This window comes from Rissa tridactyla, chromosome 4 (genome assembly GCF_028500815.1).
Source record: "Rissa tridactyla isolate bRisTri1 chromosome 4, bRisTri1.patW.cur.20221130, whole genome shotgun sequence".
NCBI lineage: Eukaryota > Metazoa > Chordata > Aves > Charadriiformes > Laridae > Rissa > Rissa tridactyla.
In genome coordinates, this window is record NC_071469.1 from 92902480 (window position 1) to 92923506 (window position 21027).

At 63.7% G+C, this 21027-nt stretch overlaps 1 protein-coding gene across 6 annotated transcripts in view; it reads right to left on the reverse strand.

Moving 5' to 3' along the window:
- Positions 1-647: 647 nt before the first annotated feature.
- Positions 648-21027, reverse strand: part of CBFA2T3 (CBFA2/RUNX1 partner transcriptional co-repressor 3) — a 32016-nt gene continuing 11636 nt past the window's right edge. For 3 of the 6 annotated variants that reach the window (XM_054198650.1, XM_054198652.1, XM_054198647.1), the window contains exons 2-12: positions 12263-12409; positions 10788-10865; positions 9499-9740; positions 8990-9079; positions 7201-7382; positions 6828-7084; positions 6625-6710; positions 6177-6372; positions 5951-6019; positions 5566-5756; positions 648-4896 (exon numbers count right to left, since the gene is read on the reverse strand). In XM_054198650.1, coding sequence (XP_054054625.1) covers positions 4597-4896; positions 5566-5756; positions 5951-6019; positions 6177-6372; positions 6625-6710; positions 6828-7084; positions 7201-7382; positions 8990-9079; positions 9499-9740; positions 10788-10865; positions 12263-12409 — 1838 coding nt within the window. In that variant the 3' untranslated portion in view covers positions 648-4596. The other 3 variants (XM_054198649.1, XM_054198653.1, XM_054198651.1) reach the window with 3 other exon arrangements.

A 21027-nucleotide genomic window follows, 5' to 3' on the forward strand; every position in this document is an offset into this window, starting at 1 on the left:
CCGTCCCAGTCGCCCGTCCCGGACCCACCTCGCCCGGCCCCGGAACATGCTGCGCTGAGCTCCGCGGTGCCGGCGGGAACCAGCGGCGCGCCGCCACGTGCCGATCTCCAGCCGCCACGTGCCTCTCTGTCCCGCCGGCGCGCCACTTTCACACGTCAATGGCCAATCAGGGTAGGGCGCGCCGCCAGGCCCCGCCCCGTGCCGGCAGGGCGGGGGAGGCGGCCCTGCCCAGCCGTGCCCCTGGGACCGCGGGTTCGAGCCCCGGGGGCGGCAGTGGACACGCGTGGCCAGGCGGAGACACAGTTCCCCTGTGTTTGGGGACTCCCCCCCCCCGACCCTCCTTGGCCACCGACCCCGCTGGTGGTGCTGGGGACCGCAGCCAGCTCTCAGCAACCGTCTCCAGCACAGGGGGAGCAGTGGGGCACCCTGCAGCACCTGCAGCAGGGAGGGGAAATCCCTTTGGGTTCCCTGGGGACAACCCTGAATGCCCCCCAGCGTGGACACCCCTCCTCAGAGCCGGATGCAGGGCAGCAAAAGACCCCAGGGCTATAATGAAGCCCCCTAGGGTGGGGGGCATGGGGTGCAGGGTGCTGCTGGGAGAGGGGAGCGAGGGCACCCAGCACAAGCTCAGGCGACGGAGCCTCCAGTTGATATTAAATTGTCTTTATTACACAGATACAGAGTTAAGAACAGACATAACCTGAATCATAAAGTTTACATCTTTCACAGGTCAAACATACAGTACACTTAGAGAAAGCGGGAAACAGCAAGGGGGGGGGGACAGCATGCCGAAGGAAAGTCCTACCACGTCATCTCTCTGGACTGGCCCCCAAAACCCACGCCATGGGGCAGGGCAGGCTGCGCCCTGCCAACCCAGCCCTGGTGGGGGGCTCTGGTTTCCAGCCCCCCGGGGACCGCTGTGCCCCGGCGTCCCCGTCCCCAGGGCTGGCAGGGTAACACGGGCAGGGCTCAGCCCCACACGGGACCGGGGAACTGGTGCTGCCCACGCAGCCATGAGTGAGGGGGGATGGCGGCATGACACCTCCCTCCTGGGGCCGTGTCATTTGGTGGTATCAGAGGAGCCCTCAGGGCTGCCACTGCGGCAGGGACACCCCAGCGCAGTGCCTGGGACCTAGGAACAAGTTGACATCCTATCCCTGACCTCAAACCCACCAGGATCCAGGAGGGCATCCCAAGGAGAAGGGGGGGCCCCAGCACGCCCCAGAGAAGGAGGGTGAGGAGAAGCTGTGGGAGGGCTGGGGGGACTCTGGCAGTGATGGAGCAAAGCCTGGGCGGGTGTGGGACCCCCACTCCAGGGTGCCCAGCCTCGCCGGGACACGGCACTTTGGTTTCAGCTGGGATTTCGGGTTGGAAACATGAGGAAGGAGCTGGAGAGACCTTCACCCGCTGAGGATAGGACCCTGGTGCCATGTTTGGTGGCAGAGGAGAGCCACGTCTCCCCTGCCACCTCCTCCAGCCCAGTGCTACAGCCAGCACCCAGCACCCAGCGCCCTGGGCTGTGCCTCCTCACGGGGACCGGGACCTCAGGCAGGCTGTCCCCATGCCACCAACACCGCCCCCCAGCCCCAGCCGTGATGGTGAGGACGAAACCCGAGGAGGGGAGATGTGGGCACTGGGGTGTCCCTACCCCCTGGCCACGCTGCACTGGCACCGCACAACTCATCCATCTGCCACCTCCCACAAAGCCACCAAAGGACACAGCTTGGGCACGGCTCAGGGCACGTGTCCCCTGGTCCCTCACACTCCTCAACATCATTTTGGAGCAAAACCCCACAGAAACGCCCGCCGCTCCGGCCAGCGCCTTCCCGGCCAGCGCCTTCCCGGCCACCACGGCCCCCTCCGTGCCCGCATCACTCCAGCCCCGCGACCGCACCGCCGCTGCCGTCCTCCCTGCATCACTAATTTTTTTGGGAAATATTACACTTTAAAGCTGTCGTTCTGGTTTGGACATCTGCTAGCGCCGCGCCGCCCATCCCCCCCCTCCCTTGGCTTTTGGTTTCAATGCAAGGTTCTGTAGGGTATTTTTGTTATTATTTAAGAAAAAAAAAAAAAGAAAACAATAATTAAAAAAAAAAAAAAAACGAACAAAAAACCCCACAATAAACAAAACAGAAGGGAGTGGAAACGAGAGCAGACTCCATAGTAATGCTCTCGTCCACAGTTTCCCGGTGAGGCGGAGGTAGAGAGGCAGAGCCCCCGGTGCGGAGCGGGGCTGGGGGCACGTGGGGACACGCGGGGACACACGCGGTGGGAAGGGCAGGGACGGGACAGACACCCGGGAGAGCAGGCGGCCCTGCAGCAGGTGCATCTGCAATACTCTTATATATTACCTCTTCTCGGGAAACGTAAGAAAAATAGACAATATTACATATGTCACACCATAAATAAAGTGAACAGTCACTCGAGGGGCACCCGGCAAAGCTCCCGGCCACGGGGTGCACAGAAATCCACCTGGGGGGATGCACTGAGGTTTTGGGGTGCACAGAACCCCCCTGGGGGGGATGCACCAAAGCCTTGGGGTGCACAGAAACCCCCCGGAGGGATGCACCGAGGTCTCGGGGTGCACAGAAACCCCCTGGAGGGATGCACCGAGGTCTCCAGGTGCACAGAAACCCCCCAGGGGGGATGCACTGAGGTCTCGGGGTGCACAAAACCCCCCTGGGGGGGATGCACTGAGGCCTCAGGGTGCATAGAACCCCCCTGGGGGGATGCACCGAAGCCTCGGGGTGCACGGAAACCCCCCCTCCAGGGGACGCGCCGAGGCCTCGGGGTGCACAAAGCTGCAGCAGGGCTCGGCGCTGGTGGCACGGGGCTGGTAACGTCACCTCGGAGGCGCCCCATGCGCCAAGCTCTGCTGCGGCACGGCACGGCACGGCACGGCACGGCCATCGCAGGAGGCAGCCATGAAGGCAGCACCGGCCCCTGGGTGACTGGCAACACAACTGACCCGGCCCCAAACCTTTCCCTCCTCTTCCTCCCCTACAGAAAACACACAGGATGGTTTTTGCAAATGCGGAAAAACTACAGCTCCTATCGAGCACACGACTTCTGCTCGCCTCCGGCCAGCCTCGCTGCCCCACGCCACAGCCTCCAGCGGGTTCTCATCATCTTTTATTTGGCAAATGTCTCTTATTATTATCACTATCATCATCATCGTCATCGTCATCATTATTATTATTATTATTATTATTTTTTTGGACCTCTGCAAACACTATTTACATTCACATTAGCGTACAGCACTCCTGCCCCGCGCGGGGCTTCCCTCCTCGGAGCCGGGGGACTTTCCGTATTGCACTCCCGTCCTCTGCGCTTTGTACAACGATGCGAGAAATACAAAATAATCAACATTGTCCTTGGCTGCCTCCTCGGCCAGGAAGGAGGTGGCGCTCGCTTTCCTTTTGCCTTTTCCCTCTTAAAAAATCCTTGCAACATAAATCCGACGCGGGGTGTGGGAGCAGCCCGGCAGCGAGGGGCTGGGGGGGAGGGGTCCGGCCGCAGGTGGCCCCCGACGGCTTCAGGAAGGGAGAAAACCAAAATCTGTCTTTTAATCTCTTTTTTTTTTTTTTTTTTTTAAATTCTCTTTCTCCAGGTTGGCGGCGGGCAGAGGTAGAGATGTGCCGGCTCTGGCTGCGCCCACCCGGCGGTTCTCAGCCACCATCTCCCCCTCCCATGCCTTGGGGGCTTGTTTGTTTTTTTTAAAAAAAAAACACCTTTTTTTTTTTTGCTTTATTTTAATAGAAACTCTTTAAAGCCCCGGGGGCATGTCCGTCCATCCTTGCGGGGAGGGGAAGGAAGCAACAACAGAACGAAACGAACTTTGGCAGTGGAGAGACGTTTGGATCTTCCTTGGTTTTGGATTTCCTTTGGAGCAGAGGTGAGTCTGGTCTGTTCTTGGCTAGCTAGCAAGGTAGTTACAGGTGAGCGTCCGTCACACGGCTTGACTTGGCGTCGTCTGGTTTTTGGATTTTTCTTTTTTTTTTTCTTTTTTTTTTTTCCTTTTTTACAATTTCTTACTTAAAGCCAAAGAGTCCGACGTTTTCTTTTTTATTTTCTTTATTTTTTTTTTTTTACAAAAAAAAAAAAGGAGAAAAAAAAAAAAAGAGGAAGAGAGAGACGAAGAAAAGAAGTTTCTTTCCTCCTGCAAGCGAGCCCCTCGGCAGCGCCGATGCGGGCCGGGGCCGGGCCGGCCTCTCCCCACGTCAGTGCGTGGCGAGGCTGCAGCCAAATCCCTCATCCGGAAAGAAGAAAAGGGAAAAAAAAAAAAACCAAACAACCCCAAAAAAACCCAACAACAAAAAAAGGAACCATAATCCCCCAAGCGATAGAAAACCAACCAAAAAAAATAGCCAAAACAAAGACCAAAGAGAGAACAGAGAAGACCGGTATTTGCCTTAACTCCACTTAAAGCCCAGTTTGAGGATCCGTGAGGATTATTTGTGAGAGCTAGAGAGGTCGTTTCGGAGGTCACACGAGTCAGGTAGCTGAGGAAATTGCATCGAGTGCAGTCCGTGTCTTTTGGAGAGCGGTGGTAGCAGCGGCGGCGGCGGCGGCGGCGGCAGCAGTTCCGAGGGCGGCTCAGCGGGACGCGCTCTCCAGCGGGGCCGGGGTGGCCGGCGTGCCAGCGCGGGAAACGGCCGCCGAGCCTGTCTCGCTGGGGCTGCTGGCGATGGTGGCCACCCCGTCGGGCTGGCACGGGCCCGGTGGCAGCCCCACACCGGCGGCGGGGGCGGCGGGGGCCGGCAGCCCTTGCAGAGTCTGCCCGCAGACGTGGTGGTGCTTCTCCCAATCCTTGTGCTGGCAGAAGGAGCCGCAGTAGCGGGCGGTGTTGCAGCCGCTGCAGGTCTCGCTCGCTTTGCGCCCGCAGTTCCAGCAGCTCTGCGGGGATGCAAAGCCAAACCTCAGCCCTGGATCGTGCACCTCCATCCCAGATCATGCGCCACCATCCTGGACCATGCAGTCCACCATCCCAGACTGCGCAGCCGCATCCCGGACCATATATCCTCATCCCAGACCGTGCACATCATCCCGGACCATGCGCCTGCATCCCGGTTCATGCACATCATCCTGGATGATGCGTTCCCATCCTGGACCGTGCACTCCATCTCAGACTATGCACCCTGTCCTGGACCACGGACCCCCATCCCAGAACTTGCACATCGTCTTGGACCATACATCCCCATCCTGGACCATGCATCTGCCTCCTGGACCGTGCGCATCATCCCAGACCATGCACCTGCATCCCAGACCACGCGCATCATCCCAGACCGCTCATCCCCATCCTGGACCATGTACTCCATCCTGGACCATGCACCTCCATCCCAGACTGTGCTCCCCCATCCTGGACTGGGCATCCCATCCTGGATCATGCACCCCCCCCCATCCAGCTCAGTGCAAGAAATCCCCTCTTCCCACCCCGTGGTGCTGCCGCAGTACCCAGTCTCACACGCACAGATGCTGCAAACTTGATTGCAAAAGGAGCAGGTCCCAAACGCCTGTGTCTGCCACCAACCCCGTCCCTTCTGGCTGGCCCCCACTGGCCCCCACCTCGCTCGAGTCCTCCTGCTGATTGATGACGGTCAGGGCGTCCTCCGAAGCCTGGCGCTTGGCCTCGGCCAGGGCTCGCTCCATCTTGGCTCGCTCCGTCGTGATCAGCTCATGGGCTTTCCGCTCGGCGTCTGACACGGCCTTCTGCAGCTCGGACATGGCCTGGCGCTTCACCTCGTTCACAGCTTCTTCTGGAAGGAAAGCGGCTGAGGATCCCCCTCTGCAGCAGCTCCCTGGGACGGCTGCGAGCACCCACCCCGCGCTGCAAACCCACCCTGACCCCCTCCAGCCCTGCCGGCAGCCCGACGCAGCGCAGGGAGGGGATGTGGCAGAGACCCTGCCAGCTCAACACACCGATGGGTGCCGGTGCCCACCCCACACTCACCAGCCTTCCTCCAGATCTCCTCCGGCATGTACCCGGAGAGGGGCCGTGGTGCAAACTCCCGGTGAGCGTCTGCGAAGGAGATGGAGTGACTCCGTTAGGAGATGCCGTCCCCTTCGAAACCCCCCGCCGGCAGCGCCGGACCCCCCGGGGGAATGGCACATGCACCCTGGAGAGGGGCGCAGCCCCCCACCCCCCGTATGCACCCCGCAGCCCCGGGGGTCAATACCTAACTGGGGCGCCTCGGAGGCGGAGGAGCTGTTGTGGGGGCGGGCGGAGGGGGGGCTGCCTTTCTTCATGTCCTCGGCGTCGCTGTAGCGCCGGATCCAGTGGTTGAGCTCCTCGCGGTCAGCCTCCTGGCACCGCCGCAGCACCGTCAGCGACCGGCGCGTCTTCTCCACCATGTCCATGATGCAGTTCAGCAGCTGGGGGCAGGGGGGGCAATGTCAGGTTGGGGGGGGGGGCTCTGCCACAAACAGCTGGGGGACTGTGGTGCCTGATGCTGCGGGGGGATTTGGGCTGTGCCGGGGCCGGGGTGATGCTCCGGCTGTGGGGGGCAGAGGATGCTCGGGAGAAAAGCCCTGGGGGGGACACGGTGGTGACGGAGGGCAAAGTGTGTGGGGGGGCAAAGCATGCACGCCAGCCCCATGGGACTGCTGGGGGGGGGCAATACATACGTTGTTGAGGTGTTTCCACTCCTCCGCCCACTCCCGGTCGGTGAGCCGGTGGTCGATCACCTCCTCCTGCCGTGCCCCACGCACCGCTGCAAGGCAAGAGCAGGGCAGGGGTCAGCCCCCCGCAGCACCCCTTTCCCTGGGGGGGGTGCTCCCCAGCCCCCTGTCCCATCACCCCCCCAGTGCACGGGGATGCCGCCACTTACCGGCGGGCCGCTGGCGCTCGCGGAGCTCCCGGGGGTCGGGGTGGCGGTAGGCGTCGCGGTAGTGATGCGCCATGGCCATGTCCTCCAGGCGGTAGTGCTGGGGCAAGGTGGGGGCGGCGGGGGGGTGCCCCAGCCCGTTGGGGGGGTGGCTGAGCCCGTTGCTGGGGCTGTAGCGCTGCGCCGGGCTCATGGTGCACGGCCGCTTGCTGAGGTGCTCAGGGTGCAGAGGGTCTCGGTCCAAACCGTTCTCTTTGGTCCTGGATGGAGGAGTGGAGGTCGGTCCCCACCGGGCATCGGCGCCCACCGCCCCAGGGAGGGGTGGCAGGGATGTGTCGCCGAAAAAACACCCCCGCGCCCCTCCGCCGGCTCTCACCTGTCTGGCGTCCTCCTCTTGCCGCTCTCGCCCACCTCCAGGAGCAGCTCGGAGGAGTCGATGGGAGAGGAGGCGTTGGCGTCCAGCAGCAGCTGCTCGTGCTGGGCCAGGTACTGGGCCGGGGTCTGCTTGGCCATGCGGGCGCAGTGCAGCAGCTCCCGCTGCAGCAGCGGCAGGTTGGCCTGCGAGGGGGGGCGAGAGTCCAGTCCACAGCCCCACAGACCACCACCCCCCCCACAACCTGGCACCCACCTGCTGAGAGCCCCCTGCAGAGCCTGGCCACCCGAGCATCCCCCCCCCCCACCCCAGTACAGCCCATCTTTGCCCCCAGCCCACCGTGGGCAGGAGGTGTGGGGCAGGCAGCAGCCTTCCCTTTGGGGTCCTGCTCACCTTCCCCTGGGGGACATCCCCGTGACCCCACTCACTGCAGCGTGCCTGAGCCAGCTGGGCTGCCGGGGGGGACACACACGTGGCACCCCGCAGGGTCTGGCCACATGCTGCCACACGCACGGCTTCGACTGAGCCCGCAGCATCCTGGCAGGGGTTGCAGAGCGTCATCCCCCAGCCAGGTTGGCCACCTCCACCACGCTGTCCCCGCAGCTCTCACCCTGGGGACCTGAGCCCCCAGCCCATCTGGCACCCGTGGGGCACAGGGACCGGCTGTGAACTCCCCACCCACCCACCATGTCCCCCCCGGGCGCCGTGGCCCCAAGGAGCGCAGGGAGCAGCAAGAATTAAGCAGCAGAGACCCCTTTCTGCCCGGGCGCTCTGGCTGCCAGCTCTGGTTTTCTCTTTAGGCAGCTGATCCGCAGCCAAATTCCCATCTGTCGGACACGTTAGCGCCCGAGCCGGAGATGCGTGCTGAGGCGAGCGGGGCCGGACCCTCCCCTTCCCCAGCCGGGGTTGGGGGGGGAAACAACCCCACAAAAACAAGCAAGCCCCCGAGTCTGGGAAGCACGCCGAGCCCGGCTGGTTGCAGTTAGGATAATGAGAAACATCTGGAGCCCACGGTGGGAACAGCTGGGAGCAGGGTGCCAGGGCGGCCGGCGGGGCCGCCGCGCGCTTGGCAACAGGACAGCGGGGATGGCTCCCAGCCCGTCCCCGAGCCACGGAGCCACCAGCGCCCGCCGGGACCCCATGAGCCTGGCGGCCGGGGATGCATCGTCCCCCTGCTCCCACGGTGCCCTGCAAACCCGGGCAGGAGGGTGAGGGGGCTCTGCTCCCCGCTCCCCTGGCTCATCCCTGCCGCATTTCGGCTCCTGCCGTCCCCTGCCAGGAGCAAACCGCTCCAGCAGCTTTGCAGGCAGATTCCTGCGGCGAGCGCGGAGCTCTGCTCTGGGGGGCTGGGGAGGCAGAGGTGGAAAAGGGGCTTTTTTTTTTTTTTTTTTTGCACTTTTTTGTTTTTCCTCTGCGAACGAGAGGCAGACGACGCCGGGCTTGAACATCTGCCGGCAGCACCAGTGCTGCCAGGCATGCCAGCGGTCGGCGAATCCCTCCGGAACGGGGTGACGGTGCAGAGTCAGCGCAAAATTAAAAGGCAAATAAAAAAAAAGGGGATTTTTTTTTTAATGAATTGCAAATGGTTACCAGCTGGGCCAAACCCCTCGCTTTATTGCAAACAGCCCCGGCCTCGTGTGACTCCACACGTGCAAGGAGCTGGGCGTCCAGGGGGGCAGGGGACACGGGCAGCCCCATGGGCAGCTGCCAACCCCGACCCCCGAATCCCCTTTTTCCAGCGATGCCAATGCTAACCCCGACATCCCTGCATTGCCCGGGCTGGGGAACCCACCTTGAGGAAGGGGATGACGAAGGGTCGCAGCGGGAAGTTGGTGGCCTCCTGGAGCTTGGCGTGAAACTCCTCGATGGTGAGCGTGGAGTTCTGCGGGGACAGCCCGGGCTCAGCGCCATCGGCCGTGGCCCCCCACCCTCCCCTGCACCCCCCGGGGAGATGCTTTGCTATTTCTCCCCCATTTCTGCTCCTCCGCCGGCTCTCTCGCGCTCAAGGGAAAACCGTGCTTGAGGGAAAACCATACTTGAGGGAAAACCATGCTCAAGGCTTTGCTGGCAATTCCAGAAATGGGGACCCCACTCTGCACCTTGCCCGCCCACCGTGCTGTGCAGATCACGGGAGATGCCAGAAAAAAAAATAATCCAGGATTTAGGCCAACCCATCACCAACAGGACCCTCTTTTTCTTCCCCTATTTAGCACCATCTCCACCCCAAAAGGAAAACACAGGATCCCCGCCAGGGCATCACCCCACCAGCCCCGGGACTGACCCTGCACCCGTCAGACGTACCACGAGCCCCAGGACGAGGGTGCGCACCCGCTCCCCGATCTCGGGGGAGATGTCGTTGCCGAACTGCTGCAGCGTGGTGAGGAAGCGCTTGAGCTTGGAGAGCTGGCGGGCGCCGCAGGCCGGCGGGAGCTGGTGGGTGGAGAGGGAGGCGGAGGAGGAGGTGGCCGGCCCGTTGCTGAACCCGTTGGGGGTGGATGGGGCCCCATTGATGGCGGTGGGTGAGTGGCTGCTCCCGTTCATCACTGTGAGGAGAGAGGGAATGGGAGGTCAGAGCGGGTGGCTGTGCCCTGGCACCGCGGGGACAAGGGTGGGCTGGGGGGACCGGAGCATCCTGCTGGGTTCCGTGGGGCTGACATCCCGCCCAGGAAGTTTTGGGATGCTGCTGCATCCCTGGGTTTGCATCCTGGACCGGTCCCTGGCACTGCAGGAGGCAGGTGCGGGCTGCGGGGAGGGATGGGATGCAGGGCATGCCCCAGCGCAGCGAGGGCCTGATCCTGCTCCTCAACATTCAAGGCAGCCAAGAGAAGGGGCTCCATCCTGCCCCTCTGGGAGCTGCTCAGCACCCGCCCAGGAGAAGCCACGAGCCATTTCCCACCAAGCCCAGCCTGGCTTGCAGCACACCGGCGCCTCTGGCCCTGCTGCCCAGGCTGGAAGGACCGGAGCTGAGCGGAGCACCCCATGCCAGGGGACTTGGTGGTGGGGGGGATACACCTGAGGGTGCCAGCTTGCGGTGTGGCGAGCCCCTCGCTCCTGTGCCAGCCCTCTGCGCAGACCGCGCGAGCGCAGGGACCTTTCCGCAGCCGGCGTGGGCGACGGCACGCCTGGCCCCATCTCCTGACCGCGCGCCGCTCCACGGCACCCGGGCATGCACCGCGCCGCTCCCCGCCGAGCGCCGGGCACCCGGCTCCTGGGATCGCACTAACCTTGCGCTGCCTGCGCCGCCCTGCCTGCCCTGCCTGCCGCGGCGGGCTCCCGCTCCCTCTACGGCCGGGCAGTATCAGCCGCCCGCTAAAGAGGTGCCGAAAATAACCCGGTGGCCACAACTGCTTTTATTCCCGTGACAGGTGCGTTACTAAGTTAGACGCCGCACATGTCCCTCGGCCGGGCTGGGGACGGGGTTCGCATCCCCGTGACCCGCCGGGGCAGGGAGAGGGGCTGGCGCGGGGGAGCGCAGCCTGCCCGAGCCCCCCACCACGGCACCGTGCCCGCCGCGGGACCCTGCGCCTCCTGGGGGGGGCTGCGGCTGCAGCTCGGGTCTCTCATGAGAGCGGATGCTTCATTTTACTTACAAAGACAGACCATCGACCATTTCAAGCAACCATGAAAACGGCCGCGAGGCAGAAACGTCGGAGGGCCAGCGTCTCGATCTGCAAGCAAAATAAAACACGCTATGATGAGAGAGCAGAGGGGGCAGCTCTCGGCCGGGGGTCCCTGCAGGCAACGCTCACTGATGGCGGGCACGGCAGGGGCACGCGTGCCGTGGGCGAAGCCGCCCGGACCGAGGGATGGAGCCGGGTCCCTGCATCCCGACGCAGACGGAGGGAGGGTTCAAGGGATGCTCGGCTGCCTAACACGGTCGCCGCCTTTCGGGACCACCCCCGCACAGCGCCAGCACAGGGGGTGGTTTGCCGCGTTTCCCCCAATACCAAAAACAACCGAAACACTCTCGCGCTGCAGGCCAAGACATGGCGGAGAGGCTGCCTGCACCCCCAGCCCCGCGTCCTGCACCGAGCCGAACCCAGCGTGCCACATCTGCCGCGGGGCTCGGATTAAAAAGCAAAACCCCTCAGAGCACAGCCGAGCACAAGCCGATTTCTAATTAGAGAGCATCTGGCCGGGAGGGCAGCAGGGCCATGGCGGCGAGCAGCGGCTTGGGGGGGTTGTTTTGGGGGTGTTTTCTTCCCCGCTGGGGTTTCTAAGCGAGAAGCAGCTACAAGCAAACCTCTGTGCACACACACGTCTTGGTGGAGCTGGAGCAACCGCTCACTATGGCCACCGCTGCTCCTTCCCCGGGGGACCAGCCTCAGCCCCTGCCCGCCCCGATCCTGTCCTGCGTGTCCCTTGTCCAGCTGTGTGCCGGGACGGTGACACCGACACAGGGACCAATCCCTGCTGCAAGCTCTGCAGGCGTGCCACAAGCCCACGCACCACTGGTGCCACCAGTGCGTCGGGGCTCCCCCAGTTCAACGATGCTACAGAGACTCAGGACTCGGACCTCAAGTGCCCCCTGAGTCCCTTGATGCCACCACACTGTGTGGGCAGGGCAAGGACATCCCTGCCACCATGGCTGGCTGTGACCCTGCCCTGCCACTGCCGGCTGCCACACGCAGACGGGCAGGCAGGTCCCTACGCGCCCGGGACCCCCGACGGAGCCAGCTCCAACCATGGGGACTCCCCCAGCCTGCAGCATCCTCCAGCGCCCAGGGCCACATGCTGCTCCGTGTCCCCATTTGGCGACCTTGTGGCAGGAGACCAGGACGTCCCCATCCTCAAGCACCTCGCAGGGCACTGCTGGCGATGGGCAGTGCCACAGTGCTCCCCGCGGACACACGCGTGACCTGGGGCTCAGGGCGTGCAGCCCAAAGCCCTTCTCCAGTGTAAGGATGGGCAATGCCACCCCACCGTGTGGCCAGCGCCGCGCAAGGGGCTGAGGACGCCGCCGATCGAGGATGCAGCGTGTGACCCGGAGGCGAAGGGAGGCGGGCAGCTTCCCTGCCTGGCATCCCGTCCCCGTCCCCGTCCCCGCCAGCAGCCTGGTACTCACTGGTGTTTGGTGTGAAGGAGGGATGGCGCGTGGCTCCCTGCGTGACGGCCGGCGGCGGCGGAGGCATGCTGGGCGGCGTGGACCTGGGCTGTGTCTTCACGTCGGCCGGCGAGTCGGGCATGGTGGCAGCCCTCGTCTCCGCGTTATCTGCGGAGAAAGGACACGGGGCGGTGAGCGGGGTGTGCCGGGCAGCGCCGCGCTTCCCCTCCTAATGGGCATCAGGACAGGGGCAGAGGGGACCCTTGGGGACCTTGGGGTGGCCTGGGCATCTCCACTGCCTGGTGTGGGACAGCAGCAACCCTCGGCCCGGGCAGAGCTCGGGCAGCGGGGATGGTGCCTGGTGTCCTGTACGCCCGCAGGACGGCGGGGATGGTGCAGCTGCACAACGGTGGGGACGGTGCCCTGTGCCCGGCGTGGATGCAGGGTGGTGGGGACGGTTCTGTCCCACGCACAGGGCACAGCCCAGCCCAGCACACGAACAGCGTGTGTGTGCCTGCAAAGCCATCGCTGTCACGTCCTGGCACCCTCCTGCCAGAGATTACCTGCCCACATCTCGGGAATCCCTGGCTGCCCGCTAACCCCTCGCCATCCCCAGCAGCTCTGCGCAAGGCTGCCATAATCCCAGACAGGGCTTACGCACAGGCTATAAATCGTGGGCTCGTTACGGCCAGTGCTCGGTGGCCGCAGTGATGGCAGGACCCGCGCACTCACTGGTGGCTGTCCTCCCACAGGGAGCCCTGCGACGTGCCGGATCCTGCAAACCAGGCAGCGCGGGACTCCCTGCCATCGCTGCACTGGGCTCCCCCCCGTCATCACTGCCTCCGTCCCACTGCCCTGCGCTTGCAACCCCAAATAACACCCGGCAGCGGCATCCCCGGGGGAAGCGTGCCAGCACCGTCCCCTCTGCACAGCGGTGGCGGGGCCCCGGTGCAAGGTTTCGGCCCCGCGGCTGCCGCGCCGGGCGGTGATGGGTGGCTGCAAGTGTGGGCAGCTGCGGTGGTCCGTCAGCACGCCCGAGCCCGCGCCGCCGCCGCCGGCCCCAGCCAAAGAAGGAAGTGGCCGCCACGGCCGCCCCCCGGCCCCGGGGTCCCTGCTGGCCCCGGCACGCTCCCCGCCAGGCACGGCTGATAAACACTAATCTAATATGCATGCTTAATCCGCTGCAACTGTCGTGAGATTAATTGAACCCTGCAAGAGCACATTGTCCGGGCTAAATAAAACCAGGGCCTCATCCCGAGCAAGATGCTATCGGGGCTTGTGCCGCAGCCGATGCTGCGTGCGGAGGACCGGGAGATGGGAGAGTCAGCAGCAAGGGCCAACCTCCCGCGCGGTCATCGCCGTGGTCCCACAGCATCCTCCCAGACGGCTCCGGCACCATGGGAACATCCCCATGCCAGGGACCGAGCCTCCCAGGTGCATGGAATCCTGCAGACGCCTGGATGTGCATGCTCCGGTTTCCCTTTCCTCACCCCCTTCTCCCACTCCAGCCTCAGGAGAAACCCCAAGACCACGCAGCATCCCTCCCCGTAAAACAACAGTTTGTTTACAGGGCCTGCCAAAATAAACGGGACATCCTGAAGAACACCTTTCATTTTCCTTTTCATGGACATGCCCACCTCTGGGTAAGGCTTCTCCAGCCTTCCAGACTTTCCCCATCGATCAGCGGAGCAGGATCCAGCCCCAGCGGCAGAGGACGATCTGCCAGCGTGCACAGAGTGTGTCCCAGGCTCAGGCTCAGCATCCCCCGGGCATCGCCCGCTGCCCAGCTCAGCAAAGCACGACGTGTGTCCCCTCTGCCTGCCGGCTCCTGCCCGCAGCAGGCAGGGCCAGCACCTTCCCATGACGTGGGGCTCTACATGGGCCACCCCCTTGCCCTTCTCGCCCTCTCCGAGCCCGGGGCGTGGGCTGCGGGGCGCAGCGTAGCGAGGCATGGCAGCGTGCTCTTCATGTCTGCAACGCTGCAACCGCCCACGTGCTCGGCCCGAGGCCCCGGCTCTCCATGCAACAGCCGCTGGGCATGGGGACGAGCCGCAGCAACGTGGGGACAGGGTGGCAGCTCACCCGGGTAAGTGCACCTGCACCGGCTGCCTGCACGGTCCCAGCACAGAGGGGCTGCGCCGGCGGGTTCGGCTCTGCCATCGCTTGCAGGGAGGGAGGAGGCTGCCAGATGTTCACCCTGGTCTGCATCCCCATTCCTGCCTGCATCTCCGTTCCTGTCTGCATCCCCGGCACCATCCCTGCCTGCATCCCAGTTCCTGTCTGCATCCCCAGCACCATCCCTGCCTGCATCCCAGTTCCTGTCTGCATCCCCGGCACCATCCCTGCCTGCATCCCCGTTCCTGTCTGCAACCCCATTCCTGTCTGCATCCCCATTCCTGTCTGCATCCCTGGCACCATCCCTGCCTGCATCGCTGTTCCTGTCTGCATCCCCGGCACCATCCCTGCCTGCATTCCCAGCACCGTCCCGTCTTGCCTCCCCGTCCCCGCCTGCATCCCTGGCACACACCATCCCTTTCTGCATGCCCATCCCTGTCGCCCTCGCTGTCCTGACTCCGCGCGCATGCCCACGCTGAGGAGAAAACATGGATACGCTCCTTCTGGCACCGACGCGGCTTTTCCACAACTTCCCATCAGGAGGAAAGTTTCCACGAAGCTGAGCAAACACCCAGGGAAATGGGGCCTGGCCGTGTTTTTTCTTGTCTTTTCCTTTTTTTTTTCTCTAAGCCATAAATTTTCCCCAAGGTGTTTGCAACCCAAAAACCACCGCGCGGGCACGAGGACAAGGGACGGCCCTGAACCCGATGGGATTTCTCAGTGCCCGAGCCCAGAAATGTCCAAAACAAACAGAGCCCGGGATGCCCGCAGGATCCAGCCGCGGCCGTGGCACCAACCCAGGATGGGATGAGCTCCGTGGCGGGCGAAGGGGGCTTTGGGGGGCACAGTGCAGCCTCCCGGCAGCTCCTCCAAAAAATAACTCCCCAACACGACTCAAACTCCGCTGGAATTTTTTTTTTTCCCCCCTTTCTTTTTCTTTTTTCTTTCTTTGGGTTAATTTGTCCCAGCCGCTCGGGGCTGTGTCTGTTTTCCTCCATCTGGTTTCCATTAGGCCTGTGCAGCCCAGATGAATAAGTAATAATATAAAAATAAAAGGATTAGTATTTTCTCCTTGGCTGGCGGGAGCAGGCGTCCCCCGCCCTGCCTCCCGGGGCCAGCGGATGCCGGACCCCCCCCACACCCCTGCGCGACCCCAAGCCCCCCATTTGTCACACCGGAGGGTTTAACCTACAACGCGCTGGCCCGGGCACAGTCCCCGCTGGGGTGACACACCAGCACGGCCACTACTGGGTGATGAAGCACCGCTTGGCCCCAGCTTGCCCACGGCACCCAGCCCCGCGCCACCCCGGCAGCACCGCAGGGGTTGGGGTTTGTGACCCCGCTGGGCACCGGCGACCCCTGAATTGCTCACCCTGGCTTGTGCGTGGGTCTTCCCCGGTGGAAGATGTGATAAAACCTGTTAGCCGGTCCCCCTGCCTCCCACCGGAGCTAGGGCAGGGGGTCTGCTCGTCTGGGTGCTCCCCGTGGGGCAGTGCTGGGTGCTGGGAAGCACCCATGCATGGCACCGTGCGGCTGCGCACACCGGCAGGCACCAATGCATGGCACCCTGCAGCCTGGTACCTGACAGACGGGGCCCCGGCAGCCGGCCCAGCCCAGGGTCCGTTGCTTCCCACGGTCCCGGGGAGCCCGTCCCCCCCGCCGCAGGCTCTGCCCCAGCCTGGGGTACCCGTCCTCCCCGGGGCAGCGAGCGGCCCCTGCTCTCTGCAGCCTTGGGCAGGACCAGGGAGCAGCTGGGGATGGAGACAGGGATGGGCCAGCCCCGCGGTGAGCCCAATGACTGCGGAGCGCCCAGGGACCGCTGTCCTCTCCAGGGACAGGGATGGAGCGGGGAGGGAGCTGCCCTGCCTGCGGTCATTGGAAAGTTCCGGCTTTCCCACAGCCCTCCCCTCCCAGGCTGGGCGAAGCTTCCCGAGAGAGGAAGGGGTTAAAAGGGAATTAAAAGACCAGCATCCTTCATGCTCTCCAAATGGCCACAAATGAAACAAATGAAATCCAGATGCTGGAGGCGACGTCTCCCGAAGCCAGGCTGCCTCCGAAACAAAGGCGAGCATTCCTGCTCCTCAGCTGCCGCTGCCGTGGGGGCCAAGAACAACTCCCCAGTAAGATGGCGAGGGACCGAGCCGTCCCAGCTGGAGCATGTTAGGGAAGTTCACAGTGCCGGCGGCCAGGCAGCACTGACAGCCACGTGCACGAGCCCGGCAGAGCTGGTGGGAGCTGCAGGCCACCATCATCTCCCTCCTCCCCTGTGCCCAACCTGATCCCCTCCCCAGGGACGCAGAGACGATGGGGGTAGGTGACAGCAGGCAGCTTGGAGGTGGCTCATCCCCAGTTGCACGCAGAGGGAGAGAGAGCAGGACAGCGGCTGTGGGATGTTGGAGGGATGCGGCAGGGATGCTGCTCGCTCCCAGCAGTTATCCCACTGCCAACATGCCCTGTGTGCACATTTTGGGGGGCCAGGCTAGCAGGGAGCAATCCAAAATGAGCACAAATGAAGCCTTTGAAAGAGAAAGCCAATTAATTAAACCCTCTGCACAAGGTGTAAATGAACCGGGCTTCAGCCGGCTCCATGCCTGGGGAGGCAATGGCGGGGTCGCTGGTGCGGGGAGCTCTCGCCGCAGGTAACGGCCGCCACGAGGACAACGGGACACAGATGTGCCCGGTGGTGCCAAGGGAGCGCTGGCAGTGTGTCCCAGCCCTGCCAGGCACTCGGGCCCTGCCTGCACTCCTGCCTGCAGGCAGGGATCCTCCCAAGGATGCTCATGCCCTGGGTGGCACGAGTCTTGCCCTGCCCTGCTCCTCCAGCCGGGGGCATGGCGGCAGCCTGGCCCAGCATGGGTGACCATGCCACGCCAACCAGCCCACAGATTCGGGCATTGTCCCTGTGGTTTAGTTTGGCTGCCCAGCTGAGTGGGACCTGCCGTCCTTGCACCGCCGCGGCAGCCCTTTACACCGGTTGGCAAGCCAGCCTCTGCCCCTGCCATCCTCAACTTGCCCCTGGGTGTCCTGCGATGGGTCACACGCCACTGGCCCGGGCTGTGACGCTCCCCACCCACCCGATGCCGGGAGCAAAGCGGGTTTCACCACGCTCAGGTACATCCCCATGTGCTTTGCTTTCCCCGCAGACCCTTCACGCGAGCAGCCCCGGGTCGCGCTGCCCACACCAGTGGTCCCAGCATCCCGTGAACGCCCGGCGCCACCAGGGGATGCGCCAGGGGAAATGCTCCTCGCTTGGCAGCTGCCAGCAGGGACCCCAACGCCTGGTGCCCTTCCACCTCCCCCACGCGGTGACAGCATGGCTCCACGTGGGACATCCGCACCCGGGGCCAAGCTCCCCCACGTGCCCCGAGCCCAACAAACCCCATTTCTCCAGCCACGACCAGTCACCCAGGGACCCAAATCCGCCTCCTCGGCCCCGCGCAGGCAATGCCAGCCGGCTCCCACTCCCCCCCGAGCCGCCGTGGCCAGGGAGGAGGGACACGGGTTTGATTTTCCTCAAACCAACAACACAAAAAAAAGCCAAAAAAAAAAAAAAAAAGGCGCCCTCTCTGTTTTACAAGCCTTCATTTGCTATTGTTTATGTAAACAGGTAAATTGTTTCGTATCTCAATTAAAAACATCTGCCACATAAATGAATACCAATTAACTCATCCTGTTTTTAATTACTCTGTTAATTACACACAGGCAGCAAAAAGGATGGCAGGGGAATAGGGAAAGCATGCTTACAACCCCCCCTTCCCACCTTGCTCTTGGCAAGGATCCGAAATGTGCCCAGATAATGATGGATTAAGGTGGCTGGTGAAAACCGTGGCTCGTGGCCAGCTCCGGCGTGGCGGCTCCCTCCCGGCCTGGCCGGGTGCTGCCGGGGTGCCTCGCGGGGGTATTTCCCAGCACCCTCCCGAGAGGCACCGCGCCGCCCTGTTTCGGAAACCCCGGGGCCCCGCGGGACGCGCCAACGCCGCCTGCGTCATCCCCTGTGCCGGTGGCGGCCACCGCACAACCCGGCTGGCTTTCCCAGTGCTGGCCCCGCGTTTGCTCTCAAAATGTGTCCCGGGGGAGAGAAACCTCGGGATGCCGAAGCAGGCGGGAAGGGCGGGAGGATGGAGGAGGCTTCGGGCGGGCAGCATCCTCGTGGACCAAACACACCCTCGAGGCCCGTGCTGCCCTGGGGAGCCCTCCTGCCACCGAGGGGCTACTCCTCGGCGTGGGCACAGCGGCACGGGGTGGATGCCATCCTCAAGTCGGGCCAGCGGGCATTGTCGAGGGACCCCGGGCGCTGTCAGCCGCCTCGGGCTCGCAGCCCCTCGCCCCCCCCCCCTACGGCTGCGGGAAGCTTTCCAAGCGAGCAGATGGGGCAGGGGAGCAGCGGCAGCGAGGAGGAGAGCAGAAAAGGCTATTTTCTCACGCTACATATTTTACAAGTCGAACATTTTGTGCATTTCAGCCTCGCCTGTAAAAGCAGCTCAGGCTCAGCCCCGGGACTTGACGTCGGAGCCTGTGAGTCAACAGCGGCTGGTGGCAACGTGGCTGGCCAGCGCAGAGAGGGGCCAGGCGGTGGGGTCCCCCCCTGCGGAGAGTGAGGCTGGGGGGTTCCCATGACCCACTGGATCCGGGGGAGCAGCAGGATGGCCAAAAAACCCCTCCGAGCCCTCCAGTCGGGGCGCAGCATCTGCAACAGATGCTGCCTGCATCTGACCCATCCTGCCAGCAGCTCCAGGGTGGCGGGGGGAGAAGGGCACACACACGCCCTCCTTGCTCCCCAGCTGCCTTATGCTCCTGGAAATTAAATATACTGGCTAAACACGGCGAGTAAACAGAGCGCCGTGGCCAGCCCAGCACACCTGGAGGCATGTGGTGGCACAGGGCTGGGGCTGACCCCACCAGCGGCACCGTCCGGAGCTGCCCCCCACCTGGGAAAACCCCACGTCTTGGCTGCAAACCACCTCCCCGGTGCAAGGGCTGCGGGTGCATCACCACGGCAGGGCGAACCGAGCCACCAACACGTTGCCGAAGGGGCACCCCAAAACCAGCCCGATGCCCCAGCTGCAGAGCCGGATGCTCTTTGAGGGCAGGGAGGGGTTCAGGCTAAAACACCCCAATTTGCAATTTTTGCAGCCGCCCAGCCACGTGCAGAGGGATGCTCGTGCCCAGCGGTGGCCTTGACGGCTGGAGCGGGGACAAGCGGCACAAGCAGCCAGGGCACTTGGGGCATTTTGGAGGCAGAGAGTGGCTGGGGAAGGGAAAACATCCCCTTCCACACGCCAGCGCCAGCAGGGAGCTCCATGCAAGGTCCCTGCAGCGTGGGAACGCCGAGGCGCCGACGGCTCCCCAGGGACCCCGGGCTGGATCATGCCCTGCAGACGCCAGGACGGTAAGGGCTCCGAGGGGGTGCCGAATCCAGCCGTGCATCCCCACCGCCGCTGCATTACTGACTCTTTGTCTATTTTTGAACCGCAGGCTCCATTTCAAGGCGATTTTGCCCATGTGAGATTGAATCAAACAACACAGGAAAAAATATTAATGAGAAATTTTCAAAATAAACAGGAAATCCCTTGGATGCTTTCTGGAAACATTGGTCAGCATCTTCCGAAGGAAAGCTGCTTGTCAAGGTGGGGTTGCCCCTGGGGAGCCTGAGCACGCTGGGAGGGACAGCCGAAAACAAGCTTCAGGAAATCTAAAAATAAACCCCGAACCGGACAATGGCACTAACGCCAACGGCACCCAGACAGGGGGGTTCTCCTCCGTGCCACAGGCCTGGTCTCGCCCTGCGCTGGCCATCATGAAGCTCGCAAGGATTGGTCCCAGCTTGGGGACGCCCCGCTGTCCCCATCCTGGCGGGGCAGCTAAATCCAGCTCCCGCCCGCGGTCCGGCTTGGAAAGCACAGCCCAGGGCTGTAGCATCCGACCCGCAACCCCTCAACCCCAGCAGCAGCGTTTAAGCCCGAGCTCAGCAGGGCAACCCACGGGTGTCCCCGCTCCCTCCCAGGTCCCAGGCAGCCCCGTTTGCAGGATCAGGCCCCGATCTGCCCAAAACCTTGTGCACACTGTGACTGTGCTGGTCTGGATGGGGGGCAGAAGCAGCATCGGTGCTGGTGGTGGTGGGGTCAGCTCCCTGCCCCCCTGCCAGCACTCAAGCACACCTCACCGGCAGCCCTGCACTCCTTGGTTGGCTCGCCGGCAATTAACCTCCATTAACAGACGTAGTAACGGACATTTACGGGGTGCCTCTCCTCCCTGAGCATCCCGCGGCACCCCGCGCCCCTTCCCCGGGTGGCCGTGGGCAGGGAGCTAAACTGCCTCTAGACCGCACCGGGGATTTAAGCCGACTGCTGGCAGCGAGCGGAGCCGAGATCCCACTTCCACAGCAAAGCTGGACATCACGCAGCCCGGATCCTGCACGGCGTTTCCCACGCCTGAAAACGACCGTGGCTCAGAAGGAGGAATCAGGGGAAGGGACACAGGGGACGTTGGCAGAGACTCGCCAGCCCCCAGCCCCAGGTCCCCTGTGGGACCTGCCAGAGCCCCCTCCTCGGCACGCTGGCCTCGGGCAGCCCACCCCGGCCGTGCCCACGGGGCTGCCCCCGAGCCCAGCAGTGCCGAGCGTGCCGCAGCGACGGGCAGAACCTGGGGGGCTGCTCGACCCTCCCAAACCG